This window comes from Ovis canadensis, chromosome 9 (assembly GCF_042477335.2).
Source record: "Ovis canadensis isolate MfBH-ARS-UI-01 breed Bighorn chromosome 9, ARS-UI_OviCan_v2, whole genome shotgun sequence".
In the NCBI taxonomy this organism is placed as follows: domain Eukaryota; kingdom Metazoa; phylum Chordata; class Mammalia; order Artiodactyla; family Bovidae; genus Ovis; species Ovis canadensis.
In genome coordinates, this window is record NC_091253.1 from 50,777,522 (window position 1) to 50,796,147 (window position 18,626).

An 18,626-nucleotide genomic window follows, 5' to 3' on the forward strand; every position below is an offset into this window, starting at 1 on the left:
TATTACTTTTAAAAATCCCGATGTCTATATAATGCATGACACATTAATAGCAAAATAAAAAAGAAATCATTTCAAAAATGTAACTGGTTATAAAATACATATGAATGAAGTACATTTTTGAAAAATTGGCGAATTGATCATTTGATAAAATGGAAAATTTGGGAAAGTGTTAACTTGCAAATTAACCTGTAGTCCTTTTCCTAAAATTTTTTCAAATGAAGCTTATCATTTGATGTCTAAGCACTCAAGCTCTGGAGTCATGTGATGTCTAAGCACTCCAGCTCTGGAGTCATGATGCCTGAGCACTCCAGCTCTTGCCAGAGTGCCTGTCCCAAGTCTGACACTAACTACATGATCAAATGATTACTTCTCTACCTTGGTCTTAGTGTGATGACTGAATGACTTAATCTATGTAAAGTTCTTAGAAAGGAACAATAGAAAGCAGCTCAGTAATAACTGTTGTTATTGTTAGGAATTTCAGAGCTGACAGTTGGAATCTATAGTACTCAGCCTGATCAATTTATCTTTGAATGTTCAGAAGTGATATCAATAGTACAACTTGTGGTGTATCAGAATACACTTCTGTCATGAAGTTTGTGCTTTGACTTTAAATAGATTTGCCTCAATATGCATTTTCTGTAACTCTGAGTTGATTTACTTTTCTAAAAGAATACTTGGGGTGTAGGTTTGCAGTCCTAATAATTAAGAACTATGTGGTTTTGCAGTTAATTTGTTTCATTTTCTTACTTTAGTCCTGCTTTATTTTATCTCCTCCCCTTAACCTTTGTCCCTAGATTTTTCCTCATGACTTAGTGGTCTGCACTGCTCTTTTACTCATTATCTTCATAATTAGACTTATGTAGAATGAAAACTGTCCAATACCAGGTGCCATCTTATTAGTAACATCTTTAAAAATTTGTTGTGGTTTTATGACTTTATCAGTTTGCAAAAAGCATACATTGAAGATGTAGGTTAGCTATTTTAAGTTTTCACAAGAATATTTTGTGGATCAGAAAAGTGCATTTCAATGCATTTGGTGCATTTTTAAGAAAACATCTACTACCCACTCACACTGGAAGACTCTTTAACAGAAAATATCAGCAGATCAACAGTATCTGCAAATACCAAAAACCTCAATGTACATTTTAACTGATGTTAACTTTTTGGCATATTTTCCAACTCCTCTATAGTTCTAGTGATTTTGGAGACTTAACTCATTATTATAAATGTATTACTCTTTAAAAATCATAAATGATAAAGCTAAAAAATGTAAATTGAATTTTAGAAAAAAATTTAAAAGCTTCTGATAAGGTTTCTAGTAAGGATATGGCTGTTTTATAGTGTTTAAAATTCATGAGCCTATTATTTGGCAGAGCATAGAAGAAACTGATATTAATAAATCATTTTAGTACTTAGTTTAATATTAACAATAAGTTATTTCACTATTTATCACGATTTAACAGTAAAGAGCAATACTTGAATTAGTATGGCTATTTACGATTTCATAGATTTTTGTGGTAAAGTAAAATGAGTGAGAACCCATTGTACTTGGTGTATTCATTGTGCTGCTGTGGCAAATTCCTTCCTCATTCAAGCTGTCCTATATGTCAGTTTTCCAGACCTTAGTGTCTTTGTCTGCTTGAGAAAGTGACTGGATGCAGAAAGAGAAAAACAAATATCATATATCAATGCGTGTATACGAAATCTGGAAGAATGGTACAGATGAACCTATATACAGGCCAGGAATAAAGATGCAGATGAAGAGAACAGACTTGTGAACACAGCGGGGAAGAAGAGGGTGGGACGAAGTGAGAGAGGAGCATTGACATGCCTGCACTGCCATGTGTGAACAGCTAATGTGAAGCTGCTGTATGACGCAGGGAGCTCAGCTCCGTGCTCTGTGATGACCTAGAAGGGCAGGATGGGTGGTGAGTGAGAGGGAGGCTAAGGAGGGAGGGGATATATGTATACTTACAGCTGAGTCACGTTGTTGTACAGCAGAAATCAACACAACATTGTAAAGCAATTATCCTCCAATTAAAAATAAAAAATTTAAAAAAGAAAAAGAAAGTGACTGGATGAACTGAACCCTAAGACCATCTCCTTTGATGAGTCTTGATCTGAGGTTACCTTAATTCAGTCTGACTAATACTCTTGAGAAAGGCATTTCCTAATACATAGTACATTTATAAAACCAATTAATCAATAAGGCTGGCATGTTTAGAGAGTTTGGGGATGTAATTGGAAGGTATTTTCCCATTATGGAAATATGTTGCTTATTTGCTCATCCTTAATCCTAGGTATTTGGAGACAGCAATGGCACCCCACTCTAGTGCTCTTGCCTGGAAAATCCCATGGACGGAGGAGCCTGGTAGGCTGTAGTCCATGGGGTTGCTAAGAGTCGGACACGACTGAGTGACTTCACTTTCACTTTTCACTTTCATGCATTGGACAAGGAAATGGCAACCCACTCCAGTGTTCTTGCCTGGAAAATCCCAGGGATGGGGAAGCCTGGTGGGCTGCCATCTAAGGGGTTGCACGCTCGGACTGAAACGACTTAGCAGCAGCAGCAGCAATCCTAGTTATTAATTTCTATGCTTTCAAAAAATATTTTACATGCTCATGTTATAGCCTATCGTTATATTAGGGGCATACATTCCATTCAATAAAATAGTCCAACAGTTGAAAGTTGATTAATTTTACTCCACATATCCATTTTTCCACATGATTCTCATTCAGTAATATGGAAGTGAAGGGTTTTGACTAATATTCCTAAGACCATGATGATTTAATATTGTAACTCAAAGCTAGCTAGCTGATTAGATGGGCTTCCTTGATTGCTAAGGTGGTAAAGAATCTGCCTGCAATGAGGGAGACCCAGGTTTGATCCCTGGATTGGAAGATCCCCTGGAGGAGGGAATGGCAGCCCGCTCCAGTATTCTTCCCTGGAGAACCCCATGAACAGATCCTGGTGGGCTACAGTCCGTGGGGTCATAAAAAGTTGAACATGACTGACTAGCTGACTAGATAGCCCACAGAAAATTTGCATAATTGTATCCTTGGAAAAGTTAGTACTCAGAAAACAGAAATCAAATCAGCACTTGGATTTCACTTGCATCTGCAAGCCAGCAAAGCACTTTCAAAATAAATCTAGTTTTATTGACATCTACTGAAAGCAGTGGAAACTATTGGATTTTTAATTTCTAGAATCTTAGGGGACCCCATAAGGGGCACTCTTCTGAGCATGCCCTGTTTCATCCCAGAAGACAGATTTATTGACATTTTTATTATTGACTTATTGAATATACATTCCTTTCATCTCCACATTTTTCTTCTTTTTCTCTCCCCTCCCTACCCTTTCTTTCCAGTATACAGTATGGACTGCCCTCTGGGTCACCTGGAATGTGTTTATTATCTGCTTCTATTTGGAAGTAGGTGGGCTCTCTAAGGTAAGTTCATGATGGTTTTAAAGTACACTTTTAAAAAGAGTACACTTAATAAATAATCTAAGTAACATTACAAATGGAATACTAATATATATACATCTTTACAGTGTACATATATTACAAATGAAATACTAAGTATATGTAACAATCTAAATAACATTAAAAATGGAATACTAATATATATGCACATACACAGTAACTTAAGCAGCATTACAAATGGAATACTAAGTATATATAGTAATCAGAGCAACTTTACAAATGGCATACTAATAAATATGCAATATACAGTAACCTAAGCAGCATTGCAAATGGAATACTAAGTGTATATAATAATCAAAACAATGTTACAAATGGAATACTATTCAAAAAAGAGTTTGGATATCATTTAGGAAAGAATGACCTTGGAAGCATGTTAATAACAATGAAACTCCAAAACAATAGCTTTATAATTTAGTTTGCTAAGCTGCAGTGGGACTCAGCTTCCAGTACAGACTCATGTCCAGTTTTAAAAAGCCTCTCATCCCAGTGACCACAAGCCCCAAATGTTAAGTGAAAAAATGGCTTTAAACATTCTTGTGTTTAAAGTGGGGAAAGGGATTGACCAAAATGTAGCAGATATGAATAGCAAGTTGCCATCTTTGCTTGAATATCAATTCTGAGAAAAAAGTTTGACAGAGAAGGAAATCCTCATTATATTTAGAGGGAGCATATGTTTACTAACAACTATGTACATCAGTGTGTTAACTCTGTGAATCCTGATCAGACTTGTCTTTATGCAACATGATACAAATGTTATTTCTGTCTGTCTAGAACTCATGTCAGCAAAGCACACAATTTTCATTATGACTGTTGCAGAACCAGCTTTTGATTACCACCCAAATGGAAGAGCACCTTAGGTTAAACTTCTCGTTATGTTTCTTACGTATTTTTCTCATAAACCAGTGCAGTTGTCATTTGAAATCATAGAGAAGAAACTTAACAGTATAATTACAAAAAGAATAAGAAAGTTTTAACCTATTTTTCTAGGTTTCTTGTTTTCAACTATCTCTGTGCCAACTTATTCTATTGTTGCATAATAATGTCAGATTTTCTTTAAGTAGCATTTGTGGTTTAGATCTTAGAAACATTTGCCTTGACCAGCACAGAGACTTTTAGAATTGTTAGGCTCCATTGAAGTCCATAGGGTAATAAAGAATTTTTGATGTAGCTAAGAGCAAAGATCCCTGAAGGGTTTTCTCTAGAACCTTCAGAGTTGATTGTTCTACACTATAATAATTTTATAATTAGAACTTGTCATCATTTTCTTACATTGGCAAATGTATTCAGGAACCAGAAATGACATTCCTAAAACTGAGTTACATAGAAATGCACCAACATCTACCTTTAGTATTTGTGCTATTAATTGCATTTCACCACTAATTTCTAAGACAGAAAAAAGGACTTAAATCAGTGCTCAGTTATCATCTGTAACATGCAGATTATACAGTAATTTAAAATGCAAATATTATGAATAAAATAATTGTGAATAATAAGTTAAGCATAGCATTTTTCTACCCATAACATTTTCTGTTTCTTGATTTGAATGGTCAGTTTAAATCATGTTTTTATTTCACTGGATGGAAATCATCTTTTATTTTCTTCTCTGTTAACTGGTTTGGAATAAATTAGACCATAGGAAATTTGTTCTATGGAACTGGCATCATAATATGTTGAAAAAGACTAAATTTCAAATCATAAGTCTTTCATTCAAATCTTATCTGTAGCAGTTATAAACCATGGGCCCTTAGGTAAATCGCTGAATCCCAAAAGTCTCTGTGAAATATAAAAACAGGACCAGCATCACCAATAATGATAGTAATCAGTGTTTGTTTAGTGTTTAGCATTGTTACCAAATAGAAACTCAGGTAGGCGTCAAATATGATGTGATTTTTTTAAAAAAATTTAAATTAAAATAATAGTATCTTTTTCCCACAAAAGTTGATTTCTCTCTACTGCCCAAGATGACCTTTGTGAACTGTTTCTTGTAACTGGCTTTCTAACATGGATGTGAATGATGTGAATGTGAATTTCACATGAATTTCAATGTGAATCCTTGAAAAACATTAAGGATTTTTTTGCCCCTCATTTCTTTGGGTTCAGAGTTAAAAATGTGGGTGTAAGGTCCCAGTTACTCATTTTATGACCCAGGCAAATGCCATTAAGCAGCCCACCAAGTATTCTAGATCATTAAAAAGACAGACAATTCCAAAAGGCCTAAAGGTTTTCTGTTGATCTCTTTCTGCTTCCTGTTTCCAAGCTTGGTAATTGCTCCCTGGCTAGCCACAGGTGAGTCTCAATTCCAGTCTGTCGGGAATCTATTCTGAAAAATAGAGCAGCATTAAGGACCCTTGATAAACCCCGGCCCCTCTGCCATTTTCCCAGGTTGTACGCCATTTCATAAAATAATCCTTGTTCACATGTGCGTCTTTATATACTAACTCTCCGGAGTCCTCCCTCTCCTTCTAGTTCATGAAGTCATTTCTTGGAATTATATACTTGGACAGATTAATAAAAGCCTCACTCTACTTTGATTTTTGGCTAAAATGTCCATTGTAAAAGTGATGAATCTTTCTCCAAACATCAGATTCAGCTTAATTTCCACAACACCTTTATGGATTTGGGTGTTATTCCAATGACAGGCACTACTGAACCATTCTTGTAAACTAACAGTGTACTCGCTGACCATGGGTGATCATACCTCTGGCCTCTTATGGGGACTGTTGATCACAACCTTTAGATTTCCTTTTGCTTGGCATCATGCTTTTGTCCCTGTGGTCCTGAGGGTCTCCCTGGACATTCTCCCTGGATTCGATAACTTGAAGGAAATGAATGTGCTGTTTTAGGAAATGTGTGCCTGTATGGTGAGATTGGGGATGACTGTGGGTAGGTGACCAAAAGTGCCTGTACTTTTATAATCTACTGAAATCTCAGTTTCCTTTTCTGCAAAATGAGGAAAAACCACAGCATTAATTTTATTGTTGTTGTTGTTTAATCGCTAGGTCGTGTCTGACTCTTTGTGACCCCATGGGCTACAGCATGCCACGTTGTTGAAATTGTTTGTAATTCATACAAAGAACTTAGAAAGGATCTTGGAATATTGTGAGGTTTCAGCAAAAATGGTTCTTTATAATTGCCATCAACATCATCATCTTTCTTATTAGTGAGAAATTAACAGACATCTCAGTCCTCATTCTGCAAACCTGTGGGACATATATTTATTACTATGCAAGAGCTGTTAAAGGGGAATATGTAGGATTGAGTGACTTGTTTAAAAAGTATGTAACAGTCCCTTGTGCTAGGACCTCAGATCTGCATATTAACTTCGCAGCTGTAATACGATTAATTAAACCCTTTCCTTCAACTTGTAAATAGCATTTTTGAAATACTTCTGTAGCTAGATTCTGCTGCTGTCTCTCCTCCTCCCCCTGGGAGGAACTTTATGCGTCTTTGGAGTCTCCAAGGCAGTTTTTCATGCTGTACTTTAAGATCACCAAGGGTACAATTAATAAGTTATTGCTGCTTCTTTGGAAGTCGCAAGACTTGAAATCATTTTTTTCTTCCTAGGCACCCATTCAGAATGCAAATATGAAAACCCAACTCATTTGTTACATTTGAAGATACTGAAAGATAAGTTGTATTTGTTGTATTTGTGTTTAATCCCTCCAAAATTAAACTGATGCCTTAAGGCATCTTTTCGATTACTCCAAATTGTAGAAACTTTAGGTTAGTATTTCTTCTAACTGTCATTTCCTGAAAAATGTATGTAACTTACTCATTACTGATCCTAGAGAATTTTCAGTGTGTTACATTTTCCTAGAATTCTGACTGTGCTACTGTGCATGAGCATAATCTAGATGTAAAAAATGAATATGAAGAAATTCTCTGAAGACTTTTATTAACTATGAGCTTTGATCAAGAGTCTCCTAAAACTTAGGAAGAAGCCTGAAAGGGAAACAGATGAACCCTCCCTGATACCACCTCTGTACCTGTGTTCACATGGCCTTCACGTAAAAGAAAAACTACCTACATTTGTTTCTCTGTGTCCTGTCTTAATGGCTGCATGTTTTCCATAGTACCTGATTTGTGGATATTTTGATTCTTAAAGAAATTTAAGCCATTTCTCCAAATGGCAATAATAGCACTTTCTTGTCCTTTTTTGACTTAAATCGTCACCATTCACTCACAAGGGTTCTCTTCTCTCGTGAGATTCTTCAGTCGAATATTTCACCAGAGCAGTCTGGCAGGGTCAATGACATCATCTTTCTTTTTCAAGGTTCATTCTTATTACCCAGCCTGAATTGTTCCTCTATACTAACTGAGAAAAATCTCTCTCTTCATCAAGATTCACTTTCCTTCAAGGATGAATCCTTCCACTAACTTTGGTTTGGTCAGGCACGTTCAAGTAGGAAACTTTTAGACAGTTCAGAGCTCCATGTACAAGTTATTGCGTAGGAAACAGAACTGTCTCTCCCCTTCAGCTGCATACAGCCCCTCCATTAATAAGCATTCTAAATATTTTTATGTCTCTAAAGAATTGTTTTTCTGTGGGCAGTTTCAAACAAAATCAGTGATACAGAGTACATGTGTGGGCATGCTCAGTCACTCAGTCATGTCTGACTCTTTGCCACCCCACGGACTGTACCCTGACGGAATCCTCTGTCCATGGAATTTCCCAGGCAAGAATACTGGAATGGGTTGCCATGTCCTCCTCCAGGGGATCTTCCCAACCCAGGGATCAAACTTTCAGCTCCTGTATTGGCAGATAGCCTCTTTACCACTGAGACAGCTGGCAAGCCCCTAAAGACATAGTATATATCTTTCTTTAAATAAATGCAACTTACTGAATCTAGTAATGAGTATTGAACTTACATTTATCTTTTCCTTTGAATTTCTTCCTCCTTGAACATTTTTTCAAAAAGAATCTTGAAATGTGATGTTTATGGAAGACTGAAGCTAGGATACAAAATATCTTTATTTGAGAATAATATTATATCAGTAAATGATATAGGAATAGCATCCAAGAAACATGGCAAAATTATACCTACATTTGAAACTATAAGAATGATATTTTACTGTTTCGTGAGATGAATAGCATATCTATACCAATAAGAATCTTTGAAAAATGCATAAACTTTCAATTTACTAGAATAACAAACTATTTCAGGTTCTGAACTAATATACTGGTATATACTTATCATGATGTCCTGAAAGAATATTTTTGTTCATAATATTAATGCAGAAAGGGACAATTGAGGTGGCGGTGAACATCTATCCAGTTATTAAAAATGTATAAAGAAAGAACCATCACAATCTGCTTCTGGGCATTAAATCAAAATGAAGCCCCAAAACTTGCAAATGTTTATTTTTTGTTTCCTATACAGTCCTTTCCCTAAGTGATGCAATTATTTTATATTTTTTTAAAAAGTAGCAAGGCAGTATAAATATAGTTATGCATTTCTTATTCCAATGGACTTAAACTATACTTTTTCCCTTGGTCTGGGTCTAAATAAACATAACTTCTGAAAATAACATCTTTGGCATTCTTTGTGTGTTAAGATAATTGTTTCCCCCGTAGCTTCTTTTCCACAGTAAAGAAAATTATAAGCACATCTAAACTCAGTATTATATTTTCATAGATTTCATCAAATACAAACATTTTGAAACCCTTTGCTCAAAAAATCCAATTTGCCGCTATGTTATAGTCCAATGACGTATAGAAACCGCAATAACTAAGTAATTGCTGCAGCCTGGGTGGTGTTTGGAGTTTTTAATCACAGGTTTGTGTGATAACCTTGTACCTTTCTGTAGAAGTTCAAATATTTTGTCAAAAGAACAGATGGATATATTATTTGATCAAGAGAGGCTCTGTTTATTGCTGCAGAGTAAGAGTTACTGAACAAAGCCTGTGCAAATATAATTGAATAACTGGGCTATTATCTCAGCTCAGTGGATTATAGTCATGAAATGGCTGTGCTTCTTTGAATAAACCATCTCCCAACTGTTCTGTCTCTTACCCTATTCCCATTGCTTATTACGCTGGGTAACAGATTCTGTATTACAAGTATGGTCATGGAAAATTAGTCTCCTGTCTGCTTCAGACCTGTTCTCCGCTCAGTAAAGCTGACATGCCTAAGGCCTTGGTCACCTCTCCCTCTTCCCTTCCCTTGACTCCACTCCTCAGGGAGAAAAGAGAGGACATAGTCAGCTTCTAGAGCCGACCTTGAGCTGATGATGAAGTGTGCAGAGATCCTGACCTCATGCCAGCCTTAGTCTATTCCAGTCACTGGTAATGGCCCCTGCTGATGTCATGGTCTCCACACTGACTAATTCTTCCCTGCATGCATGCTAAGCCGCTTCAGTTGTGTCCGACTCTATGCGATCCTTTGGACTGTAGTCCACGAGGCTCCTCTATCCATGGGATTCTCCAGGCAAGAATACTGGAGTGGGTTGCCATTTCCTCCTCCAGAGGATCTTCCCAACCCAGGGATCAAACTCGGGTCTCCTGCATTACAAGCAGATTCTTTACTCTCTGAGTCACCAGGGAAGCCCCACGTCAATTATATCAGGTACCATACTCACAGGCTCTGAGAATTAGGACATAAACTTCTTTGAGGGCCCCTATTCTGCTACCACAGAGGTGCCAGCCATCTTAGACCATGAGGTAACCTTAGGGATATCAGCCATGCATGAGAATAATTGAGTACAAAGAGAAAAGGAGCCTGGGACCCTAACTCCATGGAGATTTTAGCCCTGAATTTCCCACACAGACTTCCTTCAGATTAGAAAATGTGTTTAAGCCACTTTGGGAGGACTTGAAATATGCAGGTAAAAAAAAATACCCAACAAATCATGTATAATTGTACAGACAGTTTTACTAAGCATTTATTTGGTCCAAAGCGTCGTGCCAGGCACTAGGGCTCCATCCTATTTCTGCCTCATAAGATGTTCTTACCATAGGAAATTAAATGCATAATAGCAAGAAAATGTAACCAGTATTAGGATAATGAATTGAAAAGGACTCTGATACCATAGAACAAGGAACACAGTATCACCAGGATCAGGTAAGCTTTCCTAAGGAAGATGGCATGAGGACTGTACACCCTCTGGAAAGAACAAATACCATGCTGACCTTCATAGACACAAATGCTGTTACTGACCTACCATTGGAGAGAAAAGTGCTTTGAGCTGCTATTTGTTTTCAACTTCCTATAATGAGTTTTTGTCACTCCACCCACCTCCATCCTGTACTCTTTTCCCAGACTCTCCTCTGGCCAGCATATATAGGAGAGAGAACTCTATAGGGTTACATGAATCAGAGCCAAGGTCACTACCTTTAGAAGTGGTCATGTAAGGACCACAAGGGAGCTTTCAGGTAATACCTGACTACCAGTGGCCTGAAAATGGTCTGTTTAGGCTCAGCTGGGAGAAAATACCAGAATGCTGGATATCCTTTTGAGATGGCCTGGAGTTAATTTTCCTGAGCATCAACAGACAAAATGAATGAATGGTTTACAGACTGTAGCATATGTACTGCGTGTTTAGCTTCTTAGCCGTATTGGATTCTTTTTGGCCCTTTAGACTGTAGCCCACCAGGCTCCTCAGTCCATGGGATTCTCCAGACAAGAATACTGGAGTGGGTTGCCATTTCCTACTCCAGGGAATCTTCCTGATCCAGGGATCGAACAAGAGTCTCCTGTGTCTCCCGCATTGCCGGTAGATTCTTTACCCGCTGAGCCATCAGGGAAGCCCTAAACAGACAAATATGATCCTCAAATATGAGGCTATTTCCTTGCACAACTGCACTGTTTAACTTAGAGCCAGTCAGTGATTCAAAAAGTATTTCAAAGAAGGACAAACATGCTTCCAGCAAAATCCTCTGTGTGCTGCCAAAAGAAAAATGGCATTGAGTTAAAGAGTCCTTTCAGAACAAGCACTCTATCCTCACACTCATTTTAGCAACCAAAATTCAATTTGGTCAACATGTCTGGAGAGTTGATTTGACCCTTTTTCTAGAACAAAAATGCAGTGGTTTGATGGCATCATTTCTGCATGGACCATCCGTGTTTTAGCTTGTACATATAGTTTATCATTTTGCACTTGTCCTTAATTGTGGAATTAATAGAGAAAACACTTCCTCCATGTATTTGAATTATCAGGGGCATTAAGGCTATTTTAAGTATTAGTGTGTGACAAGGTTCTGTCCTGCTTTGAGGCAGCAGAGAACAGCAGCAGCTCTGATTGTGCAGTAAGCTGCCCTCACCCTTAAGTGAGATCCTGAGACAGAGGATAGTTGTTATTTCCTACATGCAATTAATTTCATATGCCCAGAACATGGTGTGCATTTCACTTTAGCATAAAAGGCATGCAGGCTACTGGTCCCTGAAATCAATGGCAGTCAGAAGAGCCTAGACATTGGGTGATCTGATGAATAATTTAAGACTGATTTGTTAACTGTGCAGAAGTGAAGTTAGCCATGCAGGGAGACACATTGTCAATTGCCAGCAATTTACTATGTTTTTGAAAACCACAGGCAGCAATTTACAGAAAAGATTAGGCCAGTTACTGTACACGTGTGACATTTTCTTGATTTAAGATGTCAATCTGGAAAGCTGTTCACTGACAACTGGAGTTTTGGAATGAGGTTATAAAGTTTATGAAGAACTGCTTTTACCTGAGAGCGTCTGTATTTCTGTCCTGGGGGACTCCTGAATGCACACCTCCTGCTGGGATTAAACGTGCATATGCAAATGAGTGCTGTCAGAAAGGGCGATGCACCTGCCCTGGGACCATTAAGCATCTTTGCATCACTCAGTGCTCTAATGCACTTGTCCCTGAGAGAGCATGGTGATGGGCTTTGTTTCTCAGAGGAGGAAGTCATCGGCCGTATATTTCTTTAGTCCTGTGCTACCCTGGGGGTGTGATCACTTTCATCCTGCATCGGAAGTTTACTTTGCTCTTCTTCATAAGAAGCTGATTAAAGGGAAATCCCATTTTTATTAGTGTAATTTCTTTCCACTTCTTTTCCCTTTTGGAATTGAGTCAGTAATGATTATTTCTTCATATTTGAATTTGTAAAAAAGTAAAATGAAGGAAGGCTTAGCACTTGGTGGAATTTGATACCTTAAAGTATCCTGGGGGTGACTTCTATAGGAAGAATACGCATCAAGTATAGCATCTCATAATTGAAATATGACAAAGTATAGCCTAGGATTGATCATTTTCGGAATTCTACCCAAAAAATGTTCTTTTGTTATACCTTTAAATTTATTCCTAGTATTTATGTTATCAACTTCTCCAGGAATTCCTAGCAGGCTTAAAAGTCGCAAATCAGAGCTGTAATCATAACTCTTCTTTTGAAATCATAGATCCCAACAGTAACTATATATTTTAAATGAGTTTAGTTTACCAGACAAGAGACAAGGTGAGTCTTTATGTTTGTCGTTGTTAGTAATGAAATCAATCTGAAAACTAAGACAAATACCTTCTTTCCTCTGCCTTAAACTTTTTCTCTATTTGCCCCTCTGATGAGATTTATAAACTTCTTTACAAATTAATGGAAGCTTTTGTGTTTTCTTTAATCATTTCCCCCATGTTTTTCCCAAGAGGAGAAAACAAGATGACCTTTTGATAAACTAATTTTTATCTCCCATATCAGATATTAAAAGCAAAATATACAGTTCTAGAAATTTATCATTTCAACTCATTGGAAAGACCCTGACGCTGGCAAAGATTGAGGGCAGGAGGAGGAGGGGGCGACAGAGGATGAGATGGTGGATGATATCATCCACTCAATAGACATGAGTTTGAGCAAACTCTGGGAGATGGTAAAGGACAGGGAAGCCTGGTATGCTGTAGTCCATGGGGTTGCAGTGAGTTGGACACAAATGAGCAACTGAACAACAAAAAATATTAATATTAAGCCACAACTCTGGCTTTACCCAGAGAGCTTTTTTTCTTAATTTAAAAAAATCAATAAAATTAAAGTTCACGTGAATGGACAGCTTCTAAAATATTACATTAAAGACTAACACAGCTCTTCCTTGGCTCGGCAGACCTACTGTCTTGACACATAAGGCAATAGAAAAACACTCCTGGCAAACACATGTAAGCTTTTAATTACTTACACCATCTTGGCTTTGGGTGACTGTTTAAATCACACAGTTTCCTTGTTCATTCTTTGTCTATAGTATTTTAGTGTGATGTGTGTATGTGTGTGTGTGCTCAGTTGCTGCAGTCATGTCCAACTCTTTGCAACCCATGGTTTGCAGTCTTTGTAGTCTTCTAGACTCCTCTGTCCATATATATATATATATATATATATATATATATATATACTTATACTTTCAGAAGGGAGAAAATATTCACTTATTAAGAGATAGCTCTGTTGCAGACAATAAAATCAAGGTTTTATCTGTTTGACTAAAGATTAGATTGGAGTATGATAATGGTAGCAGCTAGCAGAATGCCTTGAATGTAGAAGGCTATCACCTTGTTGAAAGACATCAGGACATGAATTTCCAAGGTTTAAATCAAGGTGGGTTTACTCACTAAGGCCCCCTGCCACTTGGATCAGACTGTGATGATTTTGACTTGATCTATTCCTTTACCTTTAGAAACCCCCTAGTTTATTTTTCACTAAATCATCAAAAGCCTCATGTACATTACTATGAGTACCAAACAGAGAGGTGGTTTATTATTACTCTGCACTTACTTTGTGTTTTCCTTCAAGTAGCTAAAGGGTTTTTACAAAACATGACAGCAGTCATCAAAACACTTTGCCAGTCATGTAAGGCAGGAAATAGTGCTGGTATAAATGGGCCAGAGATGTAATGCTTACTGGGAAATGTTCATTTTCTACATGTTTTTCAAGAGATAATCTTTTTAAGGAATTTTCTTTAAAAGAAGTTCCAATTGTCTTAAGTATTTTCTTTTCTCAGCATTGGAGTCAGACATTTTAATGCAACAAATTCATTGAGCATCTTCTCTGTGCCAGGTATTATTGTAGGTGCTGATAATACAACTGGGGGATGAAAAGGACCTGCTCTTATGAAGCTTTTATTGTAGTGAAAGACACATAATATGTAACCAAATAAATCCATGATGTGATATCCTGTGTTAAATGCTAGCAAGAGAAAAAAAAAAAAGGCAGAATAAGGGAAAGAGGGTGACTTCATGGGAAGATGGAGTTTAGAGGCCCAAGTGGCAGATAGGAGCAAGCCATGCCAAGATACAGGAAAATGCCAGATTCCCAAGATAGAAGGATGCTCAGTGTGTACCAGAAACAGCAGGGATGCTGTGCTGTGTCCCCAACATGCTGTGAGTGTGGAGAGCTAAGTAGGGGTGAGATCTGTAGGAACTTCATGGGCCATGGTAAGGATTTGGATCTATCCTCAATGTAATGGGAACCCAATAGAAGTTTGAGCGAAAGAGAATGACAGGATCAACCTTGGCGTGGCTGTCATGTAGGAAACAAGAATAGAAGCAAGAGGACCCATAGACAGATGATTCTGGTAATCTAGGTAAGAAATAAAGGTGGCTTGGATTAGAGTGGTGGCAGTGGCAGAGGGGATAGTACAGTATGTTCCCTGCATACAAAGGAGTTCTGCTCCCAGAGCATGCTTGTAAGTCCAATTTAGATGGGGAAAAAATGGAAACAGTGACAGACTTTGTGGACGGTGACTGCAGCCATGAAATTGAAGATGCTTGCTTCTTGGAAGAACAGCTATGACAAATCAAGACACCATATTAAAAAGCAGAGACATCACTTTGCCAACAAAGGTCCATCTTGTCAAAGCTATGGTTTTTCCGATAGTCATGTATGGATGTGAGAGTTGGGCCATAATGAAAGCTTAGTGCTGAAAAATTGGTGCTTTTGAACTGTGGTGCTGGAGAAGACTCTTGAGAGTCCCTTAGACAGCAAGGAGATCATACCAGTCAGTCCTAAAGGAAATAAACTCTGAATATTCATTGGAAGAACTGTTGCTGAAGCTGAAGCTCCAATACTTGGGCCACATGATTCGAAGAGTCAACTCATTGGAAAGACCCTGATGCTGAGAAAGATGGAGGGCAGGAAGAGAAGGGGGCAACAGAGGATGAGATGATTGGATGGCATCACCGACTCAATGGATGTGAGTTTAAGAGATGGTGATGGACAGGGAAGCCTGGCGTGCTGCAGTCCATGGGGTCTCAAAGAGTCTTATACAACCGAAGTGATTTAGCATGCACACGGGCTCCTCCCCAGAGGGAGTGGGGTTGAAAGTTCCAATCTTCTAATTGTGTGGTTGCTTCCTTCAGCAACCAGCTCTCTCCCCAAAGCTATCTAGGACTTTTGTCTCCAAAGAATCACCTCTTTAACATACACTCAGGTAAGATCAAAAGGGTCTCCTTGTGAACAACAAAAGACACTCTTAGGAAATTCCAAAGATTTTAGAATCTCTGTTCCAGGAACTGACGAATATCAAGTATATATTTTTTTATATATACCACACTTTTTAATTACTATCCCACTGAGAAAAGAACTTTCAAAGGACCCTAACACTAGGTGCTAGGGTTCAACCAGAATGAGAAAGACAGTACAAAGGGCAGAAACCAGGGGGAAAGAAACAAAGGAAGCAAGGGTTTGAGGGTCTTCTGGGTTACCAGGTAAGTTCCCAGAGGGTGCTCATTTCACCCTGCCATCAGTCTTGCAAAGGAAGTGGTCTTTCTCCTTAACTGATAAGAAAATGCAAGGTGTAGAGAAGATAAATAATTTATTCCTGGTCAGATAACTGATGTCTGGCAAATATAGTTTTTAATCCCAGGCTGCCATCTCCGAGACTAAGATCACATCCATTATTGACATGGTTTATAAAAGAATCATAAAATGAAAGAAAACAAAGAAAAACTGGGGCAAACATGTTACTGTATTCACACCTTCCTTCTCCACCACTGAGGAGTGTTCCTACTGAAGCAGCCTGAAATCCTGAGACATGGGAGATTTATGAAGAAACAAAACTCTGTCCAAAGAGCTGACATCAGACTGTGTGTATTAAGTAGCTCCAATTGTGTCTCTTTGTGACCCCATGGACTGTAGCCCACCCCCTTGGGCTCCTCTGTCGATGGGATTCTCCAGGCAAGAATACTAGAATGTGTTGCCTTTCCCTTCTCCAGAGGATCTTCCTAATGCAGGGATCGAACCTGGGTCTCCTGCATTGCAGGCAGATTCTTTTCCTTCTGAGTCACCAGGGAAGCCTATAACTCAGTGATTAGCCTCATCCTCATGCCTGCCAAGGAACCTTTGCAATAGACAACAGCTCCGGCCATGTCACCAAGTGTGGTCCTGCCCGGTGCCCCCTTCATCCCATTCTGAAGACCGGGGTAAAACATCTCTGAGAAGTTAAGCCTGTGAACACACACTATATTTGTGGTTAGAGGGAGAGTCAAACATAGAATGTCAGACCCATATCCATGAACGTTGTCAGGGGTGTGAGTCAGGTGTGGAGTTGGATGCATTGAAATGACCTATTGGAATCCAGAAGCTGCCTGAGCGGTCAATCCAGCTGTGAGCAAGGCCAGGAGGATGTAGCTAAGAAATGAGCCAGCGAGAGCTACTGTTCCATCCATCTGTCTCTGAAAACAGGCATAATTATTGTGATTGCCCCACTTTCAGTGGAGAATTAATTGTGGTGGCTTGTCTTTTTAGATGTTTTCCACTTATTTATTTTATTTTATTCAGTATTTTTCACACTTATTTATTTTGCATCACTTTTCCCTTCATTAGAAAAGAAGGCAAGCAATAAAATAGATATGCTACGCTTTTTTCTACAGTAGGGCTGTTGAATTAATAAATGTTCTGTATGTGTGTGCTGCTACAGAGTGTGTGCATGCTCAGTTGTGTCTGACTCTTTGCAACCCTGTGGACTGTAGCCCACCAGGCTCCTCTGTCCATGGGATTTCCTAGGCAATAAAATGTGTGGCCATTTCCTATTCTAGGGGATCTTCCCCATCCAGAGATTGAACCCGTGTCTCCTGCATTGGCAGGTGGATTCTTTACCACTTGAGCCACCTAGGAAGCCCCTAATAAGCATTCTGATTTGGTTCTAATGTTGCTTGTTAGACCTCAGGCTCCAACTTGGCAAAACCCTATACGGAGTTGGCAGGAAGCTGTAACCAGTGGTCTCATGAGAAGATGATACAGTGGACAGCTGTTGTGCTGCCATCAGACAGATGTGAATGTTTATCTACATTAGCTGAACTCAACTTGGCAATTCCTGCACTGAGTCACTTATATTTTCAAGGGAACGGAAACATTCAAGCCTGGAACAGCTGATACATACAGGCAAAACATATTGAAAATACATGCCAGTGTTTTTAAGGGTCTTTCAAACTATTGACAAATTGGTAAAAGTGTTACTGAACCAGGTCTGGCTGCTTGCCACTTAAAAAAAAAAATCAATACTGGCAAAAGTTGGTAGAAAGAAAAGCTGCTTTTAATCAGAATGCCAGTAATCTGGGTGGGGGGTGGAGGTGGGGGGACAGTGGACTCAGTGTTCGGCCATGAAAGTTCTCAAGGGAAGAAAGGAAGTAAGTCCAGGTAACCACTGAGATGGGGGATCAGAATGTCACCATCTGCACTGTGTCCAGTCTGTGTGTGGGCCTGTAGACTGCTCCTGAGATTTCTTTAGATGCTACCTTATTCACAGTTTGTTTTTGAGATTGCTGAAGGGGAAGTTAGGGAAGAGCTCTGGTCATCTATTAATTACTTAGTCCTCATTTCTACTCCTTTGATCAATGGAAAGAACCAACAGAATAGGCAAGGTATTGTGTAATCAAAAGATTTGAAAGGTGTGCTAGGACCTGAAATGAGGAGAATGTGGGGGTGCTTGGTTTAAGGTTAGTGACAAGACAAAGGGATCTCCTACAAAGAGTTTCTTTACTGCCAAAAGCTACTTACAAAATGCTTAAGATGTGAAAAAAAACAAACAAACAAACAGTGAACAACATCCTTGAGAAAGCAAGTGAACTAACCTAAGGCTAGCCCTGAAAAGAAGAACTGCAGGTGTAGACTTAAAATTTTTTCACAGCCTAAAATTTGAGAGTTATGTTTTATTCTGTGGGAATTTTAGGACTTAAGTCCAGGAGGCAGCATCTCTAGTAACCCTG

The 18,626-nt window shown here is 38.5% G+C and overlaps 1 protein-coding gene across 1 annotated transcript in view; it reads left to right on the forward strand.

Annotated features, from left to right (window-relative positions):
• NKAIN3 (sodium/potassium transporting ATPase interacting 3) overlaps nucleotides 1-18,626 on the forward strand; it is a 288,131-nt gene that overhangs the window by 42,929 nt on the left and 226,576 nt on the right. Inside the window, exon 4 of the mRNA XM_069600342.1 lies at nucleotides 3,369-3,449. Coding sequence (XP_069456443.1) covers nucleotides 3,369-3,449 — 81 coding nt within the window. The remainder of the gene's footprint in view (nucleotides 1-3,368; nucleotides 3,450-18,626) is intronic.